Source organism: Halichoerus grypus, chromosome 1 (assembly GCF_964656455.1).
Source record: "Halichoerus grypus chromosome 1, mHalGry1.hap1.1, whole genome shotgun sequence".
In the NCBI taxonomy this organism is placed as follows: Eukaryota; Metazoa; Chordata; class Mammalia; order Carnivora; family Phocidae; genus Halichoerus; species Halichoerus grypus.
In genome coordinates this window covers 110,186,605-110,212,925 of record NC_135712.1, presented here as the reverse complement: position 1 = coordinate 110,212,925, position 26,321 = coordinate 110,186,605, and the positions used below count along the sequence as shown (strand labels likewise).

Below are 26,321 nucleotides of genomic sequence, written 5' to 3'. Positions count from 1 at the left end.
AGACAGTAGACCTGAATGATATCAGCACAAGGAAAGGGGGAGTCTTGGGGAACCCAGGGGTGAGTGAGAGAAGAAGAGAAAGGAGGTCCAAGGAGGAAGGAGTTTTCCCTGCGGACTGTGAGGAAGGCCACCTGGGCAGAGAAACAGGGGAGGAGACTCAGTGAAAGAGGGCTGCCCACCCCCACACCTCCCTCTCCCCCCTCCCCCCCCGCCGTGGGCCAGTAAGGGGGTCTCCAGTGGAGTGTGACTCACGCGGGAACAAAAGGACTTCCTAATACAGGCCCTCCCTTCTTTGTATGTGAATCTACTGGCTCAGAGTTACAGTGTTTGTGATAAGGCTGTAAATCCTCATCCGTCCACAATTAGGGTGTAGAGCTGGGATCTCCGTGAACTTTACAACTTCAGATAAACACTTCCAAAATGCCAGGGCCTTCTGGTTACTGTATGTTGACTGAAGCAGAAGGAGGTAGTCTGTGATTCAAGAGTGATCTGTTTACCCCCAAAGGTCACCAACCATCAGGCCATTTGACCCTTAAACATGTTTTGTTCTTGTGCACAGTTTTTTAAAAGTTGCTGAAATTTTTGGTCTTTTAAAAATAAGGATTTGGGGCTTAAAAAAGCAGATAAGCTACAAATACTATGCCTTTTTCTTCTGCAAGATGGATCTGGACCTGGCTCCTTCTTTTCCGACCCTTCTCTTCCTTCCTCATCCACAAACCTTTATTGAGGACCTGCTTTTGCAAAAAGTTCAAAGATAAATAAGATATAATGTAAGCACAGGGTCTGTGTGTTCCCGCATATATTTCTGTGCTCAGGTTTTCTTTTCATTAGACCTGGCCAAGGGCTGAGATAAGATCTGGGACTTGGATTAAATTCTGCATTTTCTGAGTCATCTTGCTTTTCAAATACTGGTATTTCGGTCCTCCGTTAGAACTGTCAAATAATTTGTCTTCCAAATGGGCTGCTCTTCTGAATTTCATTCAGAAGCTGGAGTGCGAGATGGTTGTGCCAGTTAATAAGCTCTTGTAGCTCAGCTTCGAACCAGTGCTTTTTCCCTGTGCTTTGTGATGTTGGGTCAAGACTACCCCGACTCTAGTTCTGCCTTGTCAGCTGCTTCCCGTTCTGTTGTCAATACACAGCCCTGGGGGGGGGAGGGGGAGGACGAGCGGGATACAGCCCTGGGGGGCTTCCTAAGCCCTTCCTTCCCCCCTCCCAGCCACTGCTGGTGTCACGCGACAGTGTCACCTCCTCAAAGGTCTGACACCCAGCGCCCTGGCCTCTCTCAAGCACGTGGGGGCTACTGACTCCAGCCCTGGGAATGGTAGCTGCTTTCTGAGATTATCATCTCTGAGTCAGCCTAGGGTCTCCATTTCGTGTCGCCAGTCCTCTAACACCTGTTTCATCAGTTCCTGATAGCCCTGGTCCTCAAACCTGAGCTTGCATTGGAATCAGGCTTGTTGAACACATTGCTGCCCCACCCCACCCCCACCCCCCACCCTACCCAAATTTCTGAGGCAGTAGCAGGTCTGGGGTGGGGCCGGAGAATTTGCTTTTCTATCAAGTTCCCCAGTGAGGCAAATGCTGCTGCTGGTCTGGGGGACCCCACTTAAATAACCACTGCTGAACCTTATATTCCCCTGGTCAAAATAGCGTGTATTCTGTTTTCTGGCTGGCCTCTGATTGCTTTAATGGCCTTCACTAAAATAGCGCGCCGCCCAGGTCTACCAGTTTGGTTTGGTATGTTGGGGGGCGGGGAGGTAATGCCAATGTCCACTTCTCACCTGGACCTACCCATGACATTGAATCACTATCTCAGTCTGTCTGTCCACACCCTGTACGTGTGTTCTAGCTCCTCTGCCCTAATCTCAAAGCCCTCAGCCTTCCTTCACAGCTTTCATTCCACCCCTCTCCGGCTCTTGTCCTACCACCTCCATGGGCCCGCTCTGCTCATCCCATCCCATTGGAATTCTGATTTCTCTAAACTGTACTGAGTGCCCAAGCGAACATCTCCTTCTGGGTTTGCTTTCTCAAGTGCGCAAACACGTATTGAATAGCTCACTGCATGCGGAGCCTCATGCCGGATGCTCATGCTGGAGATACAAAGATGAGAAAGACAGACTCTGCCCTCCCAGAGTCACCATTTCTGCACGATTGGAAACTGTGTTATCTGCTTGTGAGAGACAGAACTCCCACTGGACAGAGAACTGCTTTGGTGAAGTGAATTATTTGATTGGCAAGATGTGGAAGAGGTAAGACTTGAGGAGGTGTGTTCAAGGCTGAATGGGTGAAGGCTGTCTCGCGCTGCGAGCTGAGGGAGCCCCTGTTGACCCAAGGCTCTGTTTTCTAGAGAGGGAGCTCGGCAAGCTTGTGGCTGGCGTTGAGTTGTGCTGGGGAAAGGGAGCAGTGGCCAGACACACAAGGGCCTGGAGCCCCGGGGGCAGCCAAAGGGCAATGTCAGCGGGGAAGGAAACAGACTAATAGGGATTTTCAATCTACTGTTTGCTGATGCGAGTTGTAATCTCTCTCGTCTCCCCATGGAATCCTTAAGAGCGCTGCGGAAGCTTCCTGGGAATATGACAAAGTACTAAGTTGTTTTGTAAGTTTGAAGTGGGGTGAAATCAGAGACCTCCAATACAAGAATGGCTACATGCAAGTTACACGTACAGTTTTGATTTTCCCATGTTTCTTTTCTCCCGGTAAAAATATCCTAAGCACCCTGTGGCATTATCTGGAGTTTCTATTCTTTTCCATCAGCCTTGGTTATTGAGTAGGACATGTTACTGATGAACCCATTTCTGAGTTTAGAGTTTATTTTTTCTCAGATACACCTATCATTAGGCTACACAAAGTACCTATAGGCCTGAATATGACAACTCATGTGGGCAGAACACTGGCTCTTTATGGAGCCAGTGGATAATTTTTTTTTGGATAATTTTTATTTATTTTCCTGATTGTGAATAAATACATGCACATTATTGAACATTTGGAAATATTAAAAAGTATAAGAAAAAGAAAATCACCTATAAGTTCACTGCTCAGAAGTAACTACCACGAACAGAATAGATGAGCTCTCTCTCTCTCTCTCTCTATATATATGTGTGTGTGTGTGTGTGTATCTATATGGAGGCTAGAAAGAGCATATGTACAATATAAATATTTATATATGTTGTCTATATTTATATATAATCAAATTTGGTTCATAAAATCTTATGATTATAAATCTTATAGTTATAAAATCTTATACACAGTTTTATTCACTTAACTTTTTGATACAAGCATGCATCCTTTTGATTACATCTTCAAAGATATAATTTAATGCCAGCATTTATCCATATAGACTATCACAATGTGTATCTCGAATTCCTTATTGTTGGATAATTCTGTTTTTCTCCACTTCGGCGATCATATATAATGCTACAATGGACATCCATGTCTATGTACTGTCACTTTATATTTAGGTAGACCTGTCTTTTGACACCTTGGAAAGCACATTTGTCTTTGTGTCAGAGTAGAAGTACTTTGAAGTAGAAGTAGAATTTTGTACTCACCTGAAATGAAGCTCAAAAGATACAACCCTAGTGGACCATGCAGGGTTTCAAAGGGCTTGCCAAAAGCATTGTACATGAAGAAGGCTGTTCCCACCATGGTTAGAACGACCAGGATTGTGGAGAAGAGGATGACATTGACGTGGATGCTCACAGGGATCACTTGGAGCAAATCTGGGAAAACTAAAGATAAAACAAAGATTAGAAGAAATTTCATCAGTGGTAGTCTGTGAATGTAATTTCAAAAATTAAATCCTTTTTAACTTCAAAAATCACTAAAATCCTTCAGGTGAATACATTCTCACTTACTAATTTACGAGGGATTTAGGAAAAGGTTTAAACACAGGATTATTCTGTAGAACTCACCAGTAAAGACCAACAAAGAGGAGATTTGAGGGAATTTTTTCTGCCCTTGGTCATATGTAATTACTTAAATAAACAAGTACTGGCTTCATAACCAAAAACTGTACATGTTGATGACCAAACTTTTAATGACATTTCTCAGTAGTATTTTTTTTTTTTTTTAATCTGTCTTGAAATGACATTTTCAGTTTGGGGATATCTGAGGGAGTTCAAACATCAGGAACTATTTCTGTTTCCTTTGCTCCAAAAAAGAAAAAAATTGTTTCTAGTCCACACCAAGATTTAAAAAATGGGGTATTTTCAGTCAATTTCAATATTTTGATGTCGCACAAGCTGTGGGAAAATAATTTCTGGTGATACGAGAAATATTTTCCACTTAGAAAACATGCCAAATCTATTTCTAGATTTTGTGTTCAGGGCAAGTTTTTCTTGTTTGCAGAGGAAATGAAGTCCTTTATAATGTAGGGTCTCTCTTATCTGGTGAGGCATCAGCAGGCTTAGCATCAGCAAACCTGGCAAGACCAATCTGGGCAAGTTTAATTCAGGCCATTTCAGTTTCCTGAACATTTATCAAGTGCTCCTTAACGTATTTACTGAGCACCTGGTATGTGCCAGGCATCGTTCTAGGTGCTGGATACAAGATGGACAAGGCTCCTGTTGTCTCGTGGAGATTATAACCTAAAGGGAGTAAGTAGACAACAAGTAAACCAGTAAATTTCATAGCTTATCTCCAAAGATGGCCGCCATCCATTCCTTCCCTCCTTCTACACACATGGCACTTCCCCTTTAGAGGAATTTATTCCTCAGTCCCCTGGAACCTGGGCTGGTTTGTGACTGCTTTGGCCACCTGAATATGGCAGCAGAACTACAGCATGCCAATCCCAGGCTAGCCTCTAAGAAGATCAGCCGTTCCTACGTCTTTTCTCTTGGAGGCTTGAGCAATCATTCGGGAAGTCCAAGTTACTCTGCTGGAGAAAAAGGCCACCCAGAGGAGCACCAGGCACCAGAGGGAAGAGTCTTGGACATACAGCCCAGAAAAGCCTCTGGGTGACTCCAACCCCAGCTGCTGTTTAACTGCAACCCCATCAAGACCTAGGCAGTTGAACTAATAAATTTTTGTGTTAAGCCCCTGACCTTTGGAGGGCTATTATGCAATGGTAACAAAAAGCACTTTCACAGAGTGCGCTGCTATGGAGAAACGAAACAGGGCAATGGAATTTTGAGTGATTGAGTGAATGGATATGGGTGGTCAGCAGTTACACCTAAGCTGGTACCTGAATGCCGGGAAGGAAGTGGCTGTATAAATATCTGGGGAAGAGCATTCCCGGGAAAAGGAACACAGCTGGGGCAGCAGCGAGCCCGTGAGCCTGGTGAGTGAGGGGAGGTGAAGTGGGATTGCGAGACTGGGATCAGGCTGTTGCACCCACTGGGTCCTGGTCAACTGACCATGGTAAGGAGTTGGCTTTTAATTCTGAATTCCCTGGGAAGCCACTGGGGAGTGTTAAGTAAGAGAGGGACACAGTCTCCTTCATGATGTGAAAAGATCACTCTGGCTGCTGAAGAGCAGGAATAAGGGGGTGAGGGGAGGGAGGAGGGCAGGTGTGGAAGCAGGGAGACCCAGAGGCAGGGAGTATTCACAGTGGCAAGAGACGGGGGCCCGACCTAAGGTGCAGCAGTAGAGGTCGTGAGCGGTTATCAGATTTGGAATCTATCCTGGAGATAGAAGATAGGACTTGTTGAAAGAAAGGAATCAAGGATAAGCAACCGAATAAATGGTAATGCTATTAACTGACATAGACAAGTAGAAGGTGTGGGTCTGGACATGGGAACGGGAAGTGAGGCAGGAGTTCTGTTTTAGACATTTTAAGTTTGAGTTGCGCCTAAGAAATGCGAGTAGAGGTGCCAAATAGGATTTATGTGTCCGGAGGTCCAGGGAGAAGGTGGAGGTTTTTAGGGAGGTGAAACTAGGGTGAGGCCAGCAAGGTGCCTAGGGCATGCAGCTTACAGGGACAATCACTCTCTGGGATCAACCCCCTCTTGCACGAGCTCAAGCATGAATGTCTCCTTAAATTTTATGACCTAAGGGCCTCCATGGCCTCATCTTGGTATGTAAAGCCAGAGGAATGGCTATCACCTGTGGAGAAACTGGAGCTAGAGGAGAGAAGAGCCCTGGGGATTGACCTGTACAGGAGAGAAGAGAAACCAGCCAAGGAGCTTGTGAGTTAGGAACAAATCCACGGGTGGGAGAGCAAAGAAGCCAAGGGAAGAAAATGTTCCGAACAATGATGTGAATCTATAAGAACAGGTATGAAATGATCATCAAAATATGTGAGGTGAAAAAACAAAAACAAAAACCAAACTAATAGAAATGTGCATTTGGAAAAAGCCAGAGGGGAATATATATAATAACACATAATTAAGTACTTACCTGATTTCATTCTCTCAACAACCCACCTACTACAGGAAAAACTGGGGCTCAGGGGGTGAGGTAACATACCCCAGATTTGTACTTAGTAAGTGATGGAGATTTGAACTCCTGTCCTCGCTCTTAACCAGCATGCTAGAGCAGTCTCAGGGACAGGCATGCTTATCCGGGCAGACACCGTTTCTAGAGGCTACACACAAAATTTGTAGCATTGCTTCTGGAGAAGGAGACTGAGAGATATGTCATTATGTACCTTTTGGATTTTTTTTTTTTTTACCACCTTGGAAGCATTCTCTATTCAATGAATACATAAATACCTAAAAAAATAATAAATGGATAAATGAAGACCAAAAACTCCTGTGACTCGTCTAGATTAGAGGTTTCAGAGATTTATTACTAGATGAAATGTATGGATACTGTTTGTGATTTGAACAAATGCTCTATAAAAGTCATTTTTGAGATAACCAGAGAAAATTGAACATGGACTGGGTATTATATGATATTACATGACTATTATTGATTTCCTTGGTTATATTAATGGTATTGTGGTTATACTTTTATTTTTTTATTTCTTTTTTGTGGTTGTACTTTTAAAAGTCCTTAGCAATTAGAAATGATGTGGATGGGTGGGCTGAAAGATAAAATAAGGAAATTCCTCAGCTGCTTGGAGGAATGGCAGGGTGGCAATGTGGACGTTCAAGTTGTGGGTGCTAAGCCTCTGTGCCCCCCGCCCTGTGTTCTGGGGGCACAGAGTGAAGCAGCTAATCTTATTCCTCGATGCCCTGGCCTCCTGAGCTTCCAACTGCTGATACCGTACCATCGACCCAACCTGCTATTCTTAGCTCTATCAGCTGTTGATTTGGTTTTTACTAGCAGTTATCCAAAAACCCACTTCCATCTATCTCCCCACCTGTTAAAAGAAGTGGCAACCTCAGCGTCTCTGATAGGGTAGCTAGGGGAAGCCTGTCTGAAAATCGAGGCAGAAAGAAGTTGCACTGATTTGCCTCCTAGAAAGAAAAGCTAGGAGCTAAAATAAATTGTCACATGGAGCATTCTAATTCTTATGAAGTCTCTAACAATTTCCACTCTGTTGAGAAAGTGACCCAGCAGGGCACTAATCCCTGCGAGTTATACAGTTACTTACGTTTTCTCTGGTTTCTGTTTTTGATGAAAATTCCCTGAGTCTGTCATGACCGGCCAGAACTCTGGTAACAGCCCTCCATTTTCCGACCAACATTCACGTGACTTTTGCTTGGCTGAAGCTGAGAGCAGACCATTCAAATAAATATAGGGAGGTGTCACTTTAACCGTATCAGATGTGGTGTAGCGAGGAGGTAGGTTGGTTTGGTCTTTCCGTTCTTTTAGGTTTGGGATTATAACACAGAGAAAGGATTTGAACATTTTGAGCTGCAGAGGGCCTGTCATTAAATCCAGCAAGTCACTTCTGGCCTCCAGAAATTACTTAATTAGCTGTTGACAAGTGAAAGGGAGTTATTTATTAAAGCAGGGCTGATGCCACCTTAGTAGGACAGGATTGGTCTGTGCGTTGAGAATGACTCGTCTTTCATTCTCTTCTCATGGATTTCCTCCACTCTGCGTGAGTCAATGTGCCTCGCTCTCCCCATCTTCAGACCACCCCAGCCCGAGTGCCCTTTTCTCTGCTCTTTCATCACCAAACTTCCTCAAAGAGCAATACATGAGTAATAATAACAGGACTAAAAATAACAGCCAGAAATGATATAGCATTTGCTATGTTCCAGGTCTTTACCTATATTGCATAAATGAGAGACTTACGTGTTTTAATCTTTACAACATAAATTGAAATATAAATGAGAGATTTAAATCTTTTCATTCTTACGACAATATAAAGACAGGACTATTTTATCCTCAATGTATAGATTTAAAAAAACAAAACAAAACAAAAAACCCGGAAGCACAGAGAAGTCAAATTGCCTAGTCACACAGGGGTATTGCTGTCTTTGCTTTTTATGCCCTCCCCGCCCCCGTTTTTAAGATTAAAGTAAAATTAACATCGTAAAGAATTCTCCCTTTTTATTTTCTGTGAATTTTGACACTCAGTCATGTAACTACGACCTCAATCAATATATAGGACAATTTCATTGTTCCAAAAACTTCTGGGTTCCCCTTTGCTGTCCACCTGCCCCCTGCCCCCAGCCCCCAGCTCCTGCATGGGTAACATTGTAAGAAACTGCAAACTGTTTTCCAGGGTGTCTGTGCCATTTCACCTTCCCACCGGGCAGCGTAGAGTCCCAGTCCTTCCGCATTCTTGCACTTGGCAGCTTTTTAAAATTGTAGCCATTTAAATAGGTGTGTAGTTTACCTCATTGTACAATGTTTTACTTGGCATTTTCCAAATGACTAATGATATTGAGCATCATTTTGTGAGTTTATTTGCTTTCTACATATCTTTTTTGGTGAAGTGTGTTGATATCTATGTGCATTTTTTATTGGATTGTTTCTTATTGAGTTCTGAGAATTCTTCATGCATGCTGGATATGAGCCCTTTATCAGATAAGTAATTCACAAATATTTTCTCCAAGTATGTGGCTTGTCTGTTCATTCTCTTATCAGTGCCTTTTGAAGAGTAGTTCTTATTTTTATGAATTCTAGTTTATCAGTTGTTTTTCTTTTATGTATCATGTTGTGGATGTCAAATCTAAGAAGTCTTTGCCTCATGCAAGGTCACAGATATTTTTGCCTATGTTTTTCTTCTAGGCATTTTTTAGTTTTAGGTTCACATTTAAGTTCGTGATCCATTTTGATTTATTTTTTTTATATGGCCAAGGTTAATTTTTGTTTTTGCATATGGATATCCAGTTGTTTCCGTGCTTAAAAAAACTGAACATAGACTTAACATATGACCCAGCAACTCCATTTCTAGGTATTTACCTAAGAGAATTAAAAACATATGTCCACAAAAATCTGTATGCAAATGTTTACAGTGGCTTTATTCATATTTGCCAAAAACTGGAGACATCTTAAGTATCCATCAACTGGTGAATGGATAAACAAGCTTTGGCCCGCCCATAAGATAACATACTTCTCAGTAATAAAAAGGAACAGACCATTGGTGCATACAATAATGTGGATGGATCTGAAATGCATTATGCTAACTGAAGTGAACTACACTCACAAGGTTGCATGTTGTAGGATTCCATCCACATGGCATCTGGAAAATAATGACAGAAAACAGATCAGTTTTTGCCCCAGGTTGGCAGGGAGGGAGGAGATAGACCACAAAAGGGGCACGGGGGAAATTTTGAGGGTGATGGAAGTATTCTGTACCTTGATTGTGGTGGTATTTCCATGCTTTATGTATTAGTCAAAATTTTATAGACCTGTACACTTAAAAATGGTGAATTTTACTGTATGTAATTATACTGCAATAAACCTGACTAAAACCAAAAAAGAGTGGGAGGATAAGGTCTGGACTGAGGAGGCTCTTCCAGACATGAACAAGACCCTCAGCCAAAGTGACCATTTGGCATGGAGGAGGATGAGCTCCGTAAGAGAGAAGAATGGAGCAGAGGGCCAAGAATCAAGCGCCAGGCTCTAATCCACCGTGTGCCCTGGAGCAGGTCAAAGGGTCCCTGTTTCTCTCTGTAAAATGAAGGTTTTCCTTGGGGCAGCCTGGGAAGGGACCGGGCTTCTGAAATCAGAGGAGATTCACACTGCAGCTCCTTTTCTAAGTCTGCGAACTCCCTAAACCTTGACTTCCTTATCTGAAAAGGAAATTCTACCTTTCTCTCAAATGTGTGAGGACTGCATGACCTCAGCATATGGAGTACTTAGCACAGGGTAGGTGCTCAGTAGAAGTCTCTATGGTGTGCCCCTTCCAAGGGCCATTTCCACCACTGTTCATGGCCACCCCTTCTCACCTCCTCAGAGACACTGCTGAGGAGTTCTCTCTCTGCCAGGTCCATTTCCCCCTCTCTTTGGATCAGTCCCATCAGCACACAAGTAACATGCTGTCATTTCCTCAACTTAAAAAAAATAATTATATATATATATATCAGGGCGCCTGGGTGGCTCAGTCGGTTAAATGTCCGACTCTTGATTTCGGCTCAGGTCATGATCTCAGGGTGGTTAGATCGAGCCCTGCATCCAGCTCCCTGCTCAGCACGGAGTCTGCTTGTCCCTCTCCCTCTGCTCCTCCCCCAGCTCATGTGCGCTCTCTCACACTCTCTCTAAACATAAATAAATAAAATATTAAAAAAAAACACCTCACTTAAGCCCTCTAGCTATTATTCCTTTTTTTTCTATTTCCTTTAGAGCAAAACCCCTCCGGGAGTTGGCTGTATTCTCGAGTCTCCTCCCTCCCTCCACTTTCTCTCTTGAACGCACTTGCACTGATAACTACATTTCCCAAGGCACCAAAGAGCTTCAAGCTGCCAAACCCAACAGTCAATCTTTGTCCCCATCTTCCCTGGGCTACATTTGGCACAATGGCTCACTGCCTCCTCCTGGAAACGCTTCCTTCCCCCAGCTCCCCAACATGACACTCTCCGGCTTCTGCTACCTCACTGGCTACGATCTTGATCTGCTTTGTTGATTCATCTTCCTCTCTGGACTTCTCTAGGGATGACTGCATTCTTGGACCTCTTCTCTTCTCCCTCTTCACTCCCTTCCTTGGTGCTCTATCCAGTAGCATGGCTTTTACTAGAAACACTTACAAAGCGCTATCTCCAGCCTGGATTTCCCCTTAAATCCCACACTTGTAAGTCCTCAACTTCCTACTGAACATGTTGCCTGGGATATGAAATAGGCATCTCATGGTGTCCCAAACCGCACCTATAGTCTTCCCTTCCTCACACTTGCTTCCTTCAGCCTTCTTCACCTCAGTTGCTGGCAGCTCCATTCTTCCCTGGCCTCATCCTTGATTTTTACTCTCCTATTTCATGTTGAATCCATCAGGAAAACCTGTTGGCATGACCTTCAGAATCTGACCACTTCTCTCCGTCTCCTCTGCTCCATCCCAGTCTAAGCCACCGTCATCTCTCATTCAGAGGACAGCAAGGGCTTCCTAACTGGTCTCTCTGCTTCCACCCCTCCTTCTTACAATCTACTCTCAGCCCAGCAGCCAGAGGGATCTTTAATCAATGAATTGGTGTATGTCAATCCCTTGCTTAAACCCTTCCAGTGGATTCTACTCTCACTCAGAGTATAAGCCAACTCATTACAATGGACCTATGTGTTTGGACTCCTTGTCAGACCTCTGACTTCATCTGCTACCCATTTCCTTGAACAGTGTGCTCTAGCCACTGGCCTCCTTACTGTACTTCAATCATGCCTGGAGTGTTTCTACCTCAGGGCCTTTGCACATAGTGTTCCCTCGCCTGGATGTTCCTCTGATATCCTCATGGCTTGCTCCCTCACCTCCATGGCTTGACTTAAATGCCACTTTGTCAGGGGGACCTTCTTTAACCACTTTATTTCAAGTTGTCACCCCCTGCCCAGTCACCTCTCCAACCCCTTTCCTTGCTTTTACTTTTCTCCGTAGCAGTTAAAAATATAGACCTGACCAAGTCTATATTTTTACTTGTCTCTCTCATGACTTGTTTCTTGGTCTGTTTTATTCACTGCTGTATTCCTAGCACCTAAGAATGCCTGGCACAGTGTGGATCAGTCTTTCTCAACTTTTTTTTTCATTATTGCTCCTTGCCTCAGGAGTCTTTTTAGACACTTCTAATCACCCTTTCCCAATGAAATTTTAATACCACAGGTATATTGTGTATTGATTTCTGTATTATATTTATATCTGTGCTTTATACACATACACACTTTTTAAAGAATAAGGTTTTTGTTTTTTTTTCTCCCCCTGCCAAGAACCAATTTTCACTCCCTTAGGGGGATTATGGCAGCCATTGAGGATGCATGATGTAGCTGTGGGATACATATATGTTGGATGGATACATTTTGCTTGGAGTAGGATGCGGGGAGGGAGCCTGATGTGGTCAGCAGGTCTAGGATTTCTTGGTAGAAGTCAGTGGTTTATACTAAGGGAATTAGGACCACAAAGGCAAAAAGGGAAGGAAGAGGAGTGGACAGTCCATTTGGTGAGCCCAGGGCCAGGGGAGAAAAAGAGGGGGCTTGGCAGCTTTAAGTCTGATGGGAATTTTTTGGTTAAGAACCTGAACTTGTCCACAGAGTCCAGCAGTTGCTGTTGACCTTGATGTAAGCTGCTGATGGTAATAGAAACTGGATTGAGAGAGTTTTTGGAGAGAATCTGGGGCAATGGAGATAAAATAGAGTAGTCACCAGAGGGATAATAGGAAACTTTTTTTTTTAAGAAGCTGAAAGACCTGGTTGGTAACCAGAATAGAATTTCAAATCTCTTTATTAAAAGAAAAATTTTAATCCAACATATTTGGGGGATTGTCAACCTGTTACATGGAAACTGATGGCTGTTTAATAACTGGGTTTAAAGTTTGGGATTTGTAAAAGAATTCATCTCTACCCTGAACATGACAAAGCTCTTTTTTGTTAGCAGGGCAGGAGGATTAGGAGAAGATGGGCTTGCTCCTCACTGTGTTTCTGTTCAAGTGTTCAACTGTTCATAGAGGAATTTTTAAAAATAAATGAACATTATAACAATGAAATGGAAATTAAGATAAAAATTTCACCCACAATCCTACCAATATAAAAACAAGATTTTCCTTTATTTTTATTTGTTTCAAATCTGTGTCCATCTTAATATTTATTTCCTATATTATAATAATAATGCGGTTTTGAGGTCATATTCTGTACTTCTCATTCAGAATATAAGCATTTTCCATGTTGCCTTCCTAATTCATGTAGGTAACAATATGGATTTTCCATCAAACTGATGCACTGCTGTCTGTCAGGTTGTCTTTCATGGCTTCAGTATTCTGGCTGATGCTGTAACGAACATCTTCAGGCACATTCCTTCTTTCTTATTATGGGGGTAGATGATGAGCAGGACTAGCTTTTCTGGATGAACTTCCAGGAACAGAGTTACTTGGATCAGAGTGCTTTCTAGAAGGATGCTGTACATGTGTTGATACAATGTAACCTAAAGAGGGTGAGTTATATTTTGTAACATACATATTAAACTACTGGTTCAAAGCTCAATTTCTCTTCCCTGCAGTCTGCAAGCAGAGATTTCTGACAAGATATCTAATCAGAAACAGAAAACTAGAAGAAACTAGTCATTGAGGTCACTCTCCTAATAGCAGAATAGAAGGCACCTGTCACAGGAGATGGGGCGGGGGGACAGGAAATCCACATTGCATAACTAGCCCAGTGTACGGAGAAAGGCGGTCAGACCCTCATTACTGCAGTCGGCTATTACAAAACACAGCTGAGTAAGGCATAACTGAATGGCTCAGAGTGCAAATGCAGTCCCAGGGGAGCTCTCCGTAGGAAATTTACCCTCCTGCCATCATTTGGTGGGGGGGTTCTATCCTTTGGGCTCTGTCCCTTGCCTCTGTGCCCCCATTCCAACTTGGGCCTCTGATCTGTGGTCTACCGCAACCCCCAGCCATTCTGCCAAGTCTTCTCCAGGCTTTCCCTCTTCTGTCCCTTGTCAGATATTCCAGTCCTCCCCCATTCTTAAGCACCTATCACACCCCTGCCTCCATTTCCCTCAGTTTGTGTGCCTAGCTTACAGAAGGCCTGAAAACACCCAGTGAATGGAACTCTTCCATTTCAAAGAGAAAACAGAGGCCATCAAGGGAATTCCTTCACCTTGCACTTCCCCATTGCCATGCTGTCTTTGGTTCGTGCCCAACCTTCCCTCTAATCTTAGTGAAATTTTTTCCTTTCTGTCCACTGTCTGGCCTTCTGCCTGTGCTGTCACACTCATCCTTTTCTACCTCACAGGGTCCCTTCTCAATCCATTACCTACCTCTTTGGTCTGTCCTCAGCATTTTCCTCCCTACTGCTTTATCCTCTCAGGAGAGAATCACACTCCAGACCCTCCCATTGTGAACATACCCACGGACGCACACATACGCGTGTACACACACACACACACACAGAGGCATGTGCACATATATGCCTGGCCATGGCGCTCCTCTAGGAGCCTGACCACAGCCTTGCTCTGAGTCCTGGCCTTCCATTCCCTCCTCAGCTCCTACGAGGACCTCTCTTCCCCACCACTCTATCAGGACTGCCTTAGAAAATGTCCCCCGTGACCTTGTGGTGTTAAAATTCAAAGGACTATTTTCACTTTCTCTTATTTGACACCTCTGTGGTGTTTGGGACTGCTGACCATTACTTCCTTTTGAAAGTTTCTCCTCCCTTGGTTTCCCCTCTGCTGGTTCCCCTACAGCTCACTGACCCTCCCTTCTCAGCCTGCTTTGCCAGTCCCTCTTCCTCAACCCGTAAGTATTGGTGTTTTCTAGAACCCACTTGTTCACCTTCTCATTTGATTCCCCTCCCTGTGGAACCTCTCCTTCCACTGTAGGTCCCAGTACCACCTCTAATCTGCTGAGCTCTCTTCTCTACCTTGACTCTAGGCCGCTCCCATGACCTCCAAGTTTGTGCAACTGATGGATGTCACTTGTTGCTGGCCTATAAGGGGACCTCACTAAACATGACCAAAAAGAATTTCATCTTCCCTCTAAACTTTCTCCGTCTGTATTTATCTCTGTGAATTGCTACAGCTCTCTGTCCTGCAGAAACCTGGGGTTTACCTCACGTCACTAAGTTCTGTTGGTTTTTTGCATCTGATTATTTTGGAAATATTTCCCCTCCTTTGCAGCCCTCTGGCAATGCTCTGGTTTGGGCCACCAACTACTGGATGGAGGAGCCTCTTGACTGGCCTCTTCACCTCTCTTTTGGTCGTCCTCCAATCCATCTTCTGCCTTGTCACCAACCCACTTGACACCCTCCAGTGGCTTCCCATTGCCTACAAGATGAAATTCACTGCCTCGTGACAGCAAAGTCTCTCCCATTCTGATCACTGCCTTCCTCCCTAGCCTGACCTTTCTGCTCCTTTCTCTAACGTCTTCTGTACTCTGGCCACATTAGGCTCTTCATAACTTTGCTCATGCTATTCCTTTGTTCAGAATGGCTTCTTCAATCTAGTGAAATCTAGTTCTTAAGAACTTTCTTCCAATTCCCCTGTGCCTTACCCTGACCAAGAGCAATTCTCCTTGTTGGAGCTTTCTGGATAAAAACAATAATTGTGATAGTAATTAGTACTCTCCAGCCATCTACAATTCTGGTTCTTCCCCATTCTGGGCTCCTGATAGGATTGCACATCCTGGCCCCTTTGAAGTTAGACACGGCTGTGGAACAATAAAGTATAAATGGAAGTGGCACGTGTCTGTTCCAGGTCAGAGGATTTAGTTGCTAGAATAAGAGCCTCCACAATTCTTGCCCTCTGTTCTAATAACTGGTGACATTCCAGATGGTGGCTGCGTCCTGGAACAGACCTCCAGCTGATTTCTGACGACCATGTACTGTGAGCAAGAGATCAATCTTTGCTGATTCAGCTGAGCGGTATGAACGTACTTGTTACTAAAACATAATGTAGTCCGTCTTGACTGATGTGCCTGTGTGCTTTTACAAATTGTCAATCAGTTAAAAACACTTTGGCCAGATTCTTCATTGTGAACAAGCATCCTCTCTCCTTTCCCTTCATAGCTCCCGAGTCTAGAATGCTTAGGCACATAATAGGCCCCAATGATTTTTCCCCCCTTCCTGGGGGGCGTGGGGGTTGAGGGCACATATAGTCTAACTTACAAAGAATTTGTGTCTTACATGTAAAGTCATGCTGTTTTCAATAGATCATTGGAGAGTAATAAGAATAAGATAAAGAACCATTTGTTCTTACAAACTAAGTATGTTCCTTTATTACTTGCCGTTAATCCATGTTTTATTTGAGATCTCTAAATGTATGGCTTTCATTTCAGTTGCCTTAGAATTTATTTCTATCTGCTGGGTTCCTCTGATATATTTTATCCTGAAACTTTGTTCTCCTTTTTAGCCATTACTGATTCCAGTCTAACAATCCTATCTTTTATCCTACAGCTCTTCAACAGGAATTTAGTAAATCCAATCTAAACCTGTATTGAGGCATTAACCAAGAGTATTAGGTAGTTAGAATATCATGCAACACCAAAGCAAGAAGGACGGAGGAGCTGGTGGGAAGAGAGACAAATAGCCAGGCATTAACTGAAAGGCAGCATGGCAGGTTGAAAAAAGCATAGCTTTTGGAGTTAGGAAAGTTGGGGAATAATCTGATTTTGCCATTTACTGCTCACGTGGGCCTCTGTATACCTCAAGTCTCTTATGTGTAAATGTGAGTAGTGACAGAAATAAGTCACAGAATTTTCAAGGGAGACAAGTGGAATCATTTATGTGGATGCTCTATGTACATTGTAAGTAACTTTAAATATTTTTCTAACATGATGAGAATGGCAGGGCAGTTGTATTTTCACCAAGAGGAGTGGGAGATAGAAGAACCCAATGCTGTGAGAGTGTCTGCATTTTCAAATCTCATGATCAGTCATTGGGGGTGGGAGGGAACTCTTTGGCTCACAGGTGGTCAGAGCACTTATCTGTACATTGAGACCAAAGACTCCCTGCCCCCCATAGGAGTCGCTAGATACATGGAATTCAGGCAAACTGTCTATCTGGTAGCTCAAACTTTTACCTTTTTTTCCCTCCCTGACCAGGTGGGTGACTATTCCTGTAAATAATCCAGGAACCTTAGATTTATAGCTAATTACTTCTTTGGTACCTGTCACACACTTTCCTCAGCATCTGATATATTGCTCTCATCCTCATTTCTATTTCCCTTGTGCAATTTCTTGGACATTCTCTGTATAATGACTTATCTTAAATGACTTTTAGGCTGATGGCACACCTCTAAAGGGACCCCTGATAGTTTCTTTGGAAGGAGCAGAGCCCTTCCACAGGAGGCAGGCAGGTGAAGGTCAAAATGTTAGTTTTATTTCTGATAAAGTGCTGGAGGATGTGGCTTAGATCTTCCACCAAGTTCTGTTGAATTAGGCAGCCTCACCCACCCAGTGACAGGCGGGGCTGGACAGCTGAAAGCCTCCCAGTCCGGGGCAGTCCTGGCTCCCTGATCCTGACCAGGTGGAGAGCAGGCTCCTATCCCTGGTGGGCAGACTTGGAAAGAGGGGAAGGCTCTAGGGCTGAGAGCCGAGTATCTGTTTCTTACTCAGATTCCTCAATCCGATCTCTCATTCCCTCTGAGGCCAGGAGGGTGTAGGGAAAGTGTGAGACCCTTCATGGAAATATGCAGCTCAAGGAGTAGAAGCTAAGGATCCCCAAACCTCCCACCTGCGTGGAAACAGTGCTAAATACCGCTGTTCCTCTCTGCCCTCCTTCTGGTGGTCTTTCTCTTCCCTAATGTGGAGGGCTCTGGACTTCTCACCTGCTCCCGCCTGTCTTGGCCACCATCCGCCTCCGTAGTTCTTAGCCTTGGATATACATTAGAATCTCCCTGGGAGCTTCTAAACCATTCCAATCCTCAGGCCTCACCTCCAAAGAGTCTGGTTCGATTGGCCTGGGATGCAGCCTTGGCATCCATCGTTTTAAAGATTCTCCAAGTGATTCTAAGGTGCAGCCAGGGTTGTGGACCGCTGACCTGATGGTGTAGGTCTCATCAACCCTCTTGTCTTCCTCTGGCCAGATGTAAAATGCAGGTAACACCATCTGTGAAGCCCTCAGAATGAAGACGGCCTCCGATAATGATGCCAGCAGTGCTGCCGCAACTTCTTACTAGATTAAAGCCATATGGTGGCTGCAGAGGTCCTGTTTTCCTTCTCAACTCGTCCTTCTCCACATAAAAGGTGTGTAAAAAGAGAAGTTACATTTGGCCCCTTGGTGCTCAGCGATTCATTTTCTTGAAAGGGAACAAGAGGGAAAATTTCTTTCTTCTTACAGAAATGCTCTTGATCTGACTTTGCCCTCAGCCCATCTGCAGCCAGTCATTATGAAAATCCAGGGAAAGCTATTCCCTGACATAAGCTCAGTGAGTTCACCTCCTTTAATAGCCGCCATCAACACCCAGGTATTGAGCCGGGCTTCTTTCAGATGGCCGCATGGTCAGGGAGAAGGAAATCCATGACCCCAGCACTTCAGAGGAAGAGACCTGACGGTAGGATAGAACCATTTAAAATACCATTTTTCAGTACCTTGCCTGAATTTCTCTCAGCTGAAGTGCATTTACCTGACTCAACCCAATTCAGAGGCAGCCCCACCGGTGAGTCTTAATCACCCATGGTGGCTGAGGGACGACGCTGCTCTGGCGCATATGTGTCTCTGATAACAGAACCCATTTAACTGCTCCAAATCCACAGGGTATGATTAGGTTGGGGTGATAACTCCCGAGAATGGCTTTGCTACAGTTATAACGTGCTGAGAGGGAGCGAAATATGAATCCTGCATAAATTAGTCTGCCAGGTACCGTTCGCTATTAGTCAGCTCTATCATACCTGGAATAAAAAGTGTATCATCTCACAGCCAGTCTGGGTAGTTCGGTGCATGACTGGATTGAAAGGCGAATTTCTCATGGTTTAATTTAAATAAGGTTTTTTTTTTTTTAAAGTCTTTATGAAACCCCGATCTACTTCAGAGATAAAAATTAGCTTTTACTTTTCGTTTTTTTTTAAATGGGGGGCTCCTGGGTGGCTCAGTCGTTAAGCATCTACCTTCGGCTCAGGTCATGATCCCAGGGTCCTGGGATCAAGCCCTGCATCGGGCCCCCTGCTCCGCGGGAAGCCTGCTTCTCCCTCTCCCCCTGCTTGTGTTCCTGCTCTCGCTATTTCTCTGTCAAGTAAATAATAAATAAAACCTAAAAATAAATAAATAAATAAACAAACAAACAAACAAAATGAGATTTTTAACTTACACTCTAATTCTAACCCATTGGCTCCTCATAAAACGCCAGATTTTAAAGTGAAGCAAATGCTGTGTACCTGCTTTTCTTTTTGTCCCTGCCTGTTTTGAAACCGTTCATGACACCACAGGAAAGAACCTGCCATTTGGTCATTGCTGTGGCGAAATAATGGTTGCAGTCCAAGTCACTAACTTTGAAGATCATACCATGAAGATGTTCATTGGCAGTGAGCTTAGATCAGCTAGCCGCATGCGCAATCAGTTATCTCCTCTTTCGGCATAAATTGTCAACATCAAGGTGATATGATGACATAACCCAAAGATTAGCCCTAAGCATGTGACCTGCTCAACCTAGATTCTTTTTTTTTCAGCCTAGATTATTAAACAGGCTTTGACTTGACAATTTTACCTTCCAAAGGTCAAAGATTAGGGCTTAGACATCAGGGCCACTGAAATACGAGACAAAGAGGCAGTGAATGAATTCAAGTGCTGAGGCCAAGTGCCATCACACGGGTATACAAGATCCAGTTGTTGTGAAGTACCGACATCATTGTTTAACTGGCGTGTGAAACTGAAGTGCACTCTTATATTTTCTTCATTTTTTTGTGTCCTTTTCGCTTGTGGTAAGGAGACAGATGTGGCCAATATCCTATGCATCTGAATTTCAGTCTCAGGCTGGCTACCTACTCGATCTGTGACTTTGAGAAATTTGTGACCTCTCTGAGTTTACATTTTCCATTTTAGTTCAGGAGGAATAGCATCATAATACCTCCCACATAAGGGCTGGAGATGACCTATGCCCCGCGCCTGGTGCCTCGGAGGCGCCCAGGAAATGGGCGGCTGAAATAAGTATTTTTTCTTCGGAGGTGTCCGAACATCCTCGGGGAAGATAAGTTATCCTCGGAGATTAGAAGAGAAAGCACAGCGACAAATTGTAAGAATGATTTGGAGTCCTCCTCCAACAGGTGAAGTTGATACACATCAGGGTTAAGTTCCAGAAGCCCCAAACTTCATGTCTCTGGTGAGCCCAGGTCAGTGACTTTACTGACCATTAGGGTGAAGAGTGATTTCAAGGAAAGGAAGGTGTGTGCTTGAGTGTGTATGTGTGTGCGTGCACATGCATGTGTGCACACGTGTATGCAAAACTGTAATTGTCAAACGAGGCTGATTCTGTGAGGGATTCTTCCTGGTAAGGGTACTGGAAGCAGTTGTTAGGGAAGAAGATCTGTCTTTTCCTGGCTGATATTTCTTACGAATTTGAGAACGATGTCTGCTCAGTTCGTCCTTTGGGTGAAGAAAACCCTGAGAGTGTTAAACATACTGCTCATTCCTAATGTCTTGCCATTATGAGGAAATCAAATGCAGGAAAGAGGAGTTTTTCCAGTGAAGATGGAAGAGAAGTTTCCGGGAAAAGTTGGAGGAAGTGGGAGGTCAGCCTCTCACTGTATTTTGACCTTCCTTTAGGCTTCCTCAATAATGCCATTAGACCGTGTGGGTGTTAATAGCTGCTCTTTCTCTTTCCCTAGCATCCCATTCTTCATTTTCTCCTCCTTTAACCTGCCATTTCCCACACAAATAGTAAAAGATTTTGACGGGGAGGAAGAGAAGCATTCACTGTGATAACAAAATTCATTTGGGTCCTGATAAATGGTAGGTATTTCAGAATACTTTAAAAATCATGGGCTCTGAGGACCAAAGAGTAAAGGCACACAAAATCCCCACTTCTGACGATAGTGGCTGGAATCTGTCAGCGGAGGCTCTAAGTGACAGAGTAGAAGGGTCAAGCAATTTTAAAGCTGGAAGGACCTTGTCTAGAACAGCCAGCCCCTCATTACATAGATCATAAAGCGTCTGAACTAGAAGAGATGTTAGAAATCACCCAGTTTCATCTCCCATTTTACAGATGCAAGAACTGAAAACCAATGAAATGTGATTTGCTCCAAATCTAATCCCCAGTGAGTGACACAGACCTGCCTCAAACTCAGGTTACTTAATCTCAATCGTGTCTGTTTACCAAACATTTATCAAGCACCTTTCTGTGACCTGCACTGTGCTAGGTCCTGCTTGAGGGAGTTTGGGGATGAAGAATACCCAGCCCCTGCCTTCTGATGGCTCAGGATCTCCTTGCAGAGATATACACATTCTCAAAGACTTATAATCCAAGGTGATTTGAAATAATAGAGTGAACATCAAGGTCTGGGAAGGACAAAGCAGGAAACAATTATTTGGCCAAGAAAAGTTGAAGATTTTCCTTTTACACTAGTGCTTCTCAACCATTACTATCTTCCATCCCACAATCACTTTTTTTTTTTTCCAATGGAAGGAAAACAAAATCTCTATTTGCTGGACTGTTGGAATGGGTGAGACCAGACAAGAGGGTCCTGAGCTAACAGGCAGGAGGACCCACACTAGTGAGGTGAAATGGTACAACTGTCTTCCCCCTTTCTTCCCACTAGGGCGTCTTCCCTGGTGAACTCCACAGGTTTCTATCCCACCAGACCATCCATTAAGGAAGGGAGGAGGGACAGGCAGTGTTCTCAGAAGGGGTACATAAAGACCTTTGCAGCTCTGCCATGGGCAGGCAGGGTGATAGGAGAGAAGCAGGATGTGCAGGATGGTGGGTAGTAGAGCATCGGGGGCAGGTGGGGGAGTCACGCTCGCAGGAGACCATGGAGGTACAGTGACGACTCTCGGCAATGGTGGCAGAGACCCCGAGTCCCAACTGTTGTACCCCAAAATCTATTTGAGAAGCCACCTGCTTGCTGACACAAATAGCTTCAACATCCTCTCTGTAATCTGGGTGACGTACCTCATTTGGTAAAGAAAGTCTGCTTTTTAAAAATATGAAGTAGGCTAAATCTCTGTTAAGATTTTTAACAAATTTTCAATCATAAGGTCTCAATTAAAATGCTTTAAAAGTATGACTGAAGTTGCATGCTGTGATACACGATTGGTTAGATACTATTTTTCACATTTCAAAAAAAAAAAAAACCCTCCATATGTTTTTACCAGCTCATTGAACTATCTTGGCAATAAATAGATCAGCATATCTAGGAATGATTGATACCATATGATTCTTGGGTATCGTATTTGATGATGCTCTGCAGTGTTTCAAACCACCAAAACAGAAACCCACCCACACATACTAAGCTCAAAACTGGCAGTTTTTCTCTTGATGGCTACAGTTAGAATTTAAACAGCATCATTAAAATTTTACAGGTGACATATCAGGAAAAATTAAGCCCACCAGTTGTGTTTCCTTGAAAGGGAAACAGTCCTTCATTATAATGAATGAAATTGTGTGCTAGGTATGAATGCTAGTGACCTCTAGAAAATGAAGCACTGACCCCTAAATGGATGAGAATCAGCCAGAGTAAACGAGGCAGAAGTTTTCCCAGCATAACTGTGCATGCTGGCAGGGAAGATGCTTGTTATAATTAAAAGAGATAGAGTGGTCAACAGGGAACATTTAATAGGAAAAAACATGACAACAGTGCCTAATATTTTTCTAGTCCATTCTTTATCCTCATGTTATACTATGTGTCTGTGTTTTAAAAGTGACACGTGCATTGCCCATAAAAATAACACATCAACTTGTACAGCAGAACCAAGCAAAAAGTCATTTAGAATATGGATATGGACACTGTCAATGCTGAGTTTACTCAGAGTAAATCTCTAGCTAAATTTGCACTGTCCCGTTGTGATAGCTATTAGCCACACTGAAATGGCGAGTGAGCATTTGAAATGTGGCTAGTTTGGGTTGAGATGGGCTATAAGTGTAAAATGCACCCTGGATTTCAAAGACTAAGCACTGGAAAAAAAAAAGTAAAATATCTCCTATCTTATATTGACTACATGTTAAAATGACAGTATTCTGGATATCTTGGGTTAAAGAAAATTATCCTTAAAATTAATTTCGTGTGGTTCCTTTACTCTTTTTTCCAATATGGCTCCTAGAACATTTAAAGTTTCAAATGTGGCTTGCGTTTATGGTCCGCATTGTATTTCCGTTGACCAATACTGATCTAAATGAAAAAGTTTGCTAAGCAAAGAAGCATTTAGCAATCCCACAGATTTGAAATGTAAATTCATATTAACTGATGATAACACAACAACGTGAAGAAAACTGGTCAAGAAGTGACTGATACTTCGATGAGTTGCCTTTTCCATTCCTTCTACACTGGAAAGTTTCTTAAAATCCATATGTTTGCTTAATAACTTTCTAAAGGGAAAATGAGAAAGGTGGAAGTTCTGGGAAAGGAATTGTGCCCTAATCATAAGTTGGGCTCTGGAAGAAACAGAAAATCATCTACCCCGAGCTCTTTGGGGGTTCTGGATTTTGCTCGAAGTTTGCCATTATTGAGAAGACAGGTTTAGGCCTCTCATTCTCTTACATTAATGGGGCTATACTTTTCTCTTAGGAAGAATATCAGAGGGCTCTCTTCCTTCCAGAATACGTGGTTAGAACATCACTGGCAGGGTGATGGCATTTCAAGTGGGAAGATATGGACCATGAAGCTATCTTGCAACAGGAGTGTAAACTTAGAGGGTGCAGTGTGTTCTAAAGGCACATTGGTTAGGAAGATTTTATCACCAAGAGAGCTGTTCATTTAAATGAGAATTATGCTTTTTAGGGAATCCATTGGAGGTATTCAGTTTTCCCAACTTTCTTTCAGGTTCCACTGAAAGAGATATTTATATGCTTAGGCAGAAAAAGTGATACTGTAAGTCTACTTTGCTGAGTCTCATGGAAATAAATGAGGTTTTAACAGGTCTAGCATCTAGAGAGGTTCTGTAGAGAGGCTGTCACCACAGAACAAACAAATGTCAGATTTTCTTCACAAGGCTGGGGGAATTGTTCAGAGTATCATGGGGACGAATGCAATTCTGTGACAGATGAAGGTATGGTTTAAACCCCACTGACTCTGAGTCCTCATAAAAGCCAAAGGAGGGAGGGACAGGTGATTAGAACAACCGCATCACAGACGGGGCCGGCAGAGAACACAGCCATAAAAAAACCGTGCATCAAACCACCGAGGAATGTAGTTGTGTGAGGATTAAATAAGACAAAATATGCTTAGTGTCTAGTAAGTATTCAGAGAACATATTATTTTGAAACCTGTCTTGTGGTATGAGTAAAGTTTATTTCACTGTACAAAATGCAAAGGCTCCAGAAAATTCACTGTATGTTCCCTGCTTTTGTCTAAATTCGTTTGTGAGAAGCTTTACTCACGCTTTAGCTGCCAATGACTCATGGTTAAATCATTTCACTCATCTTTTTTCCTTTTTTATTTTTTAATACAGTTGCAAATCATGTGATATTCTGCTTTGTTCTCTTTCCCCCCTAAGGAAAGCTAAGCAACTCTAACAGCCCCATTACCTTAATGAACTAAAGCCATTCAGTGAAAAGAGTTGGTATTCACTTCATCAAATCTAGTGATGATAATTTTTTGAAAAGCTAAAGACTAATTCGTGGGGATTTTTTGGAGCCCTGTGACAATTCATATCACCTAATAACCTATGTGAGTGAAGGCTGGTGTCCAATGACTGCTAAGAAGATATAAGGAATGTTGCAGAAATATAAATAGGCCAACACTGAAATTTAATTAGACACTGCATAGGTTAATAATAAATTCAATTAATTTAGCTTTCTACCTATGCTAGAGAAAAAAAATACCCAGGCAAAATAATAATTCATTTTAAATGCCTCAATTGGTAACCTCCTTTCCTGAAGAGTGATTTATGCAGTAATTTACTGGTGGTTTCTTCATAAGATTGTTCCAAACCAGCCCTTTTGAAATAATAATAATTTCTGAATGTGTGTTGTGAGAGATATAACAAATGACTTCTTATTAATTTTCATTTAATGAGTTGCCTATTCACATGGTAATTTTTTAAAAATTCCCTTCTTAAGATAAACAGGTTATAAATACTGCGGGTAACACTTCCATTTCACAAAAATCGAACAGGAAAATCTGTCTCATATTCTCTACATGATTTGAAGGTGAATCAGTTGCAGATTTTCTATACTAAATAGGCATCTATTTCTTTCCCAGTTAGCATAGCAGATCATTTTAAATTTCTCTAGCCAAGTGATTCAAATTGGTTAAAAAAGGAAAAAAAAAAAAAAAAAAGAATATTAGCAGCAGGAAAGGTCCTAGCAGGGATAATACAGGGGTAGACAGTGTACAAAGTCAGGAGCAAGGTGGAAAAGCAGCTAGAGTTGGTTAAGGAACCCATGACACTGATCCCTTTTTGTTGTTGTTGTTTTTTAAAGAACACAATGAAGATCCTCTCTTACAGCTTTCTATTTCTCCAGGTCGCCCCTCCCCTTTTAAAAAGATACCGAAATTTCTAGCATAAATATTAATATTTAAGAATTTAATTGCTCATCCTTTCAAAGTTTAATTCCATCGCAGCTCATTAACTATATGTTGTCATAATAAAAACAGAATGAAATAATTAATAAAAACAAAATAATAAAAACTAGGAAGAAGAAGTCTCTCGGAAAAGACCGACTTATTTCAAAGGGTTCACATCTGTTTTAAAAGGCCTGTAATAGGGCAAGGCTCTTAAAAATAATCCCTTGCAACAGTTGAAAGAGTATGCCTAAAGTATTAAATAATTCAAATGCAATTGTTACTTACGTGAGAACCGAAAGGGCCTCGCTCCCAGCCCGCACTGCCTCACGCCCTCTCCGTGGAAAAGCCCGTACTGCATTTCGCCCATGAACTTGTCCAGTTCCTGCCCAGAGGCATTGACGAGCAGAGCCCCCGTTTTGCAGAGGAAGGTGGCTTTGATCCACAACGGTGTTCCCAGGGCTGTCACCACTCCGAGGGCGCACACGAAGCTTAACACCCCAGCCATGCAAAAAATGACTTTCTTTTGTTGGTTTGGCATGATGAGAAATGGCTTTTGTGAGGGTGAGGTTCAAAAACGAGACCTTTGCGACTGACGAGAAGTGACTGCCCCTTTGGCTGCATTTATTATAGTGGCTGAACGGACAGATCCCGGCCGAAGAGGCACCTTCACTCTCGACGCTGGTTCTTGTCGGTAGAATGCCAGGATGGAAGCTTCTTCATCACACCTACTTGACTTTTCTCCTTTTCTGCTGCTGCTTCTCTCAAATT

General features: G+C 43.0%; 1 protein-coding gene across 1 annotated transcript in view; it reads right to left on the bottom strand.

Moving 5' to 3' along the window:
* The window catches only part of CLRN1 (clarin 1), a 35,457-nt gene extending 9,338 nt beyond the window's left edge, over positions 1–26,119 (bottom strand). Inside the window, exons 1-2 of the mRNA XM_036095579.2 lie at positions 25,839–26,119; positions 3,549–3,728 (exon numbers count right to left, since the gene is read on the bottom strand). Coding sequence (XP_035951472.1) covers positions 3,549–3,728; positions 25,839–26,091 — 433 coding nt within the window. The 5' untranslated portion in view covers positions 26,092–26,119. The remainder of the gene's footprint in view (positions 1–3,548; positions 3,729–25,838) is intronic.
* Positions 26,120–26,321: the final 202 nt, after the last annotated feature.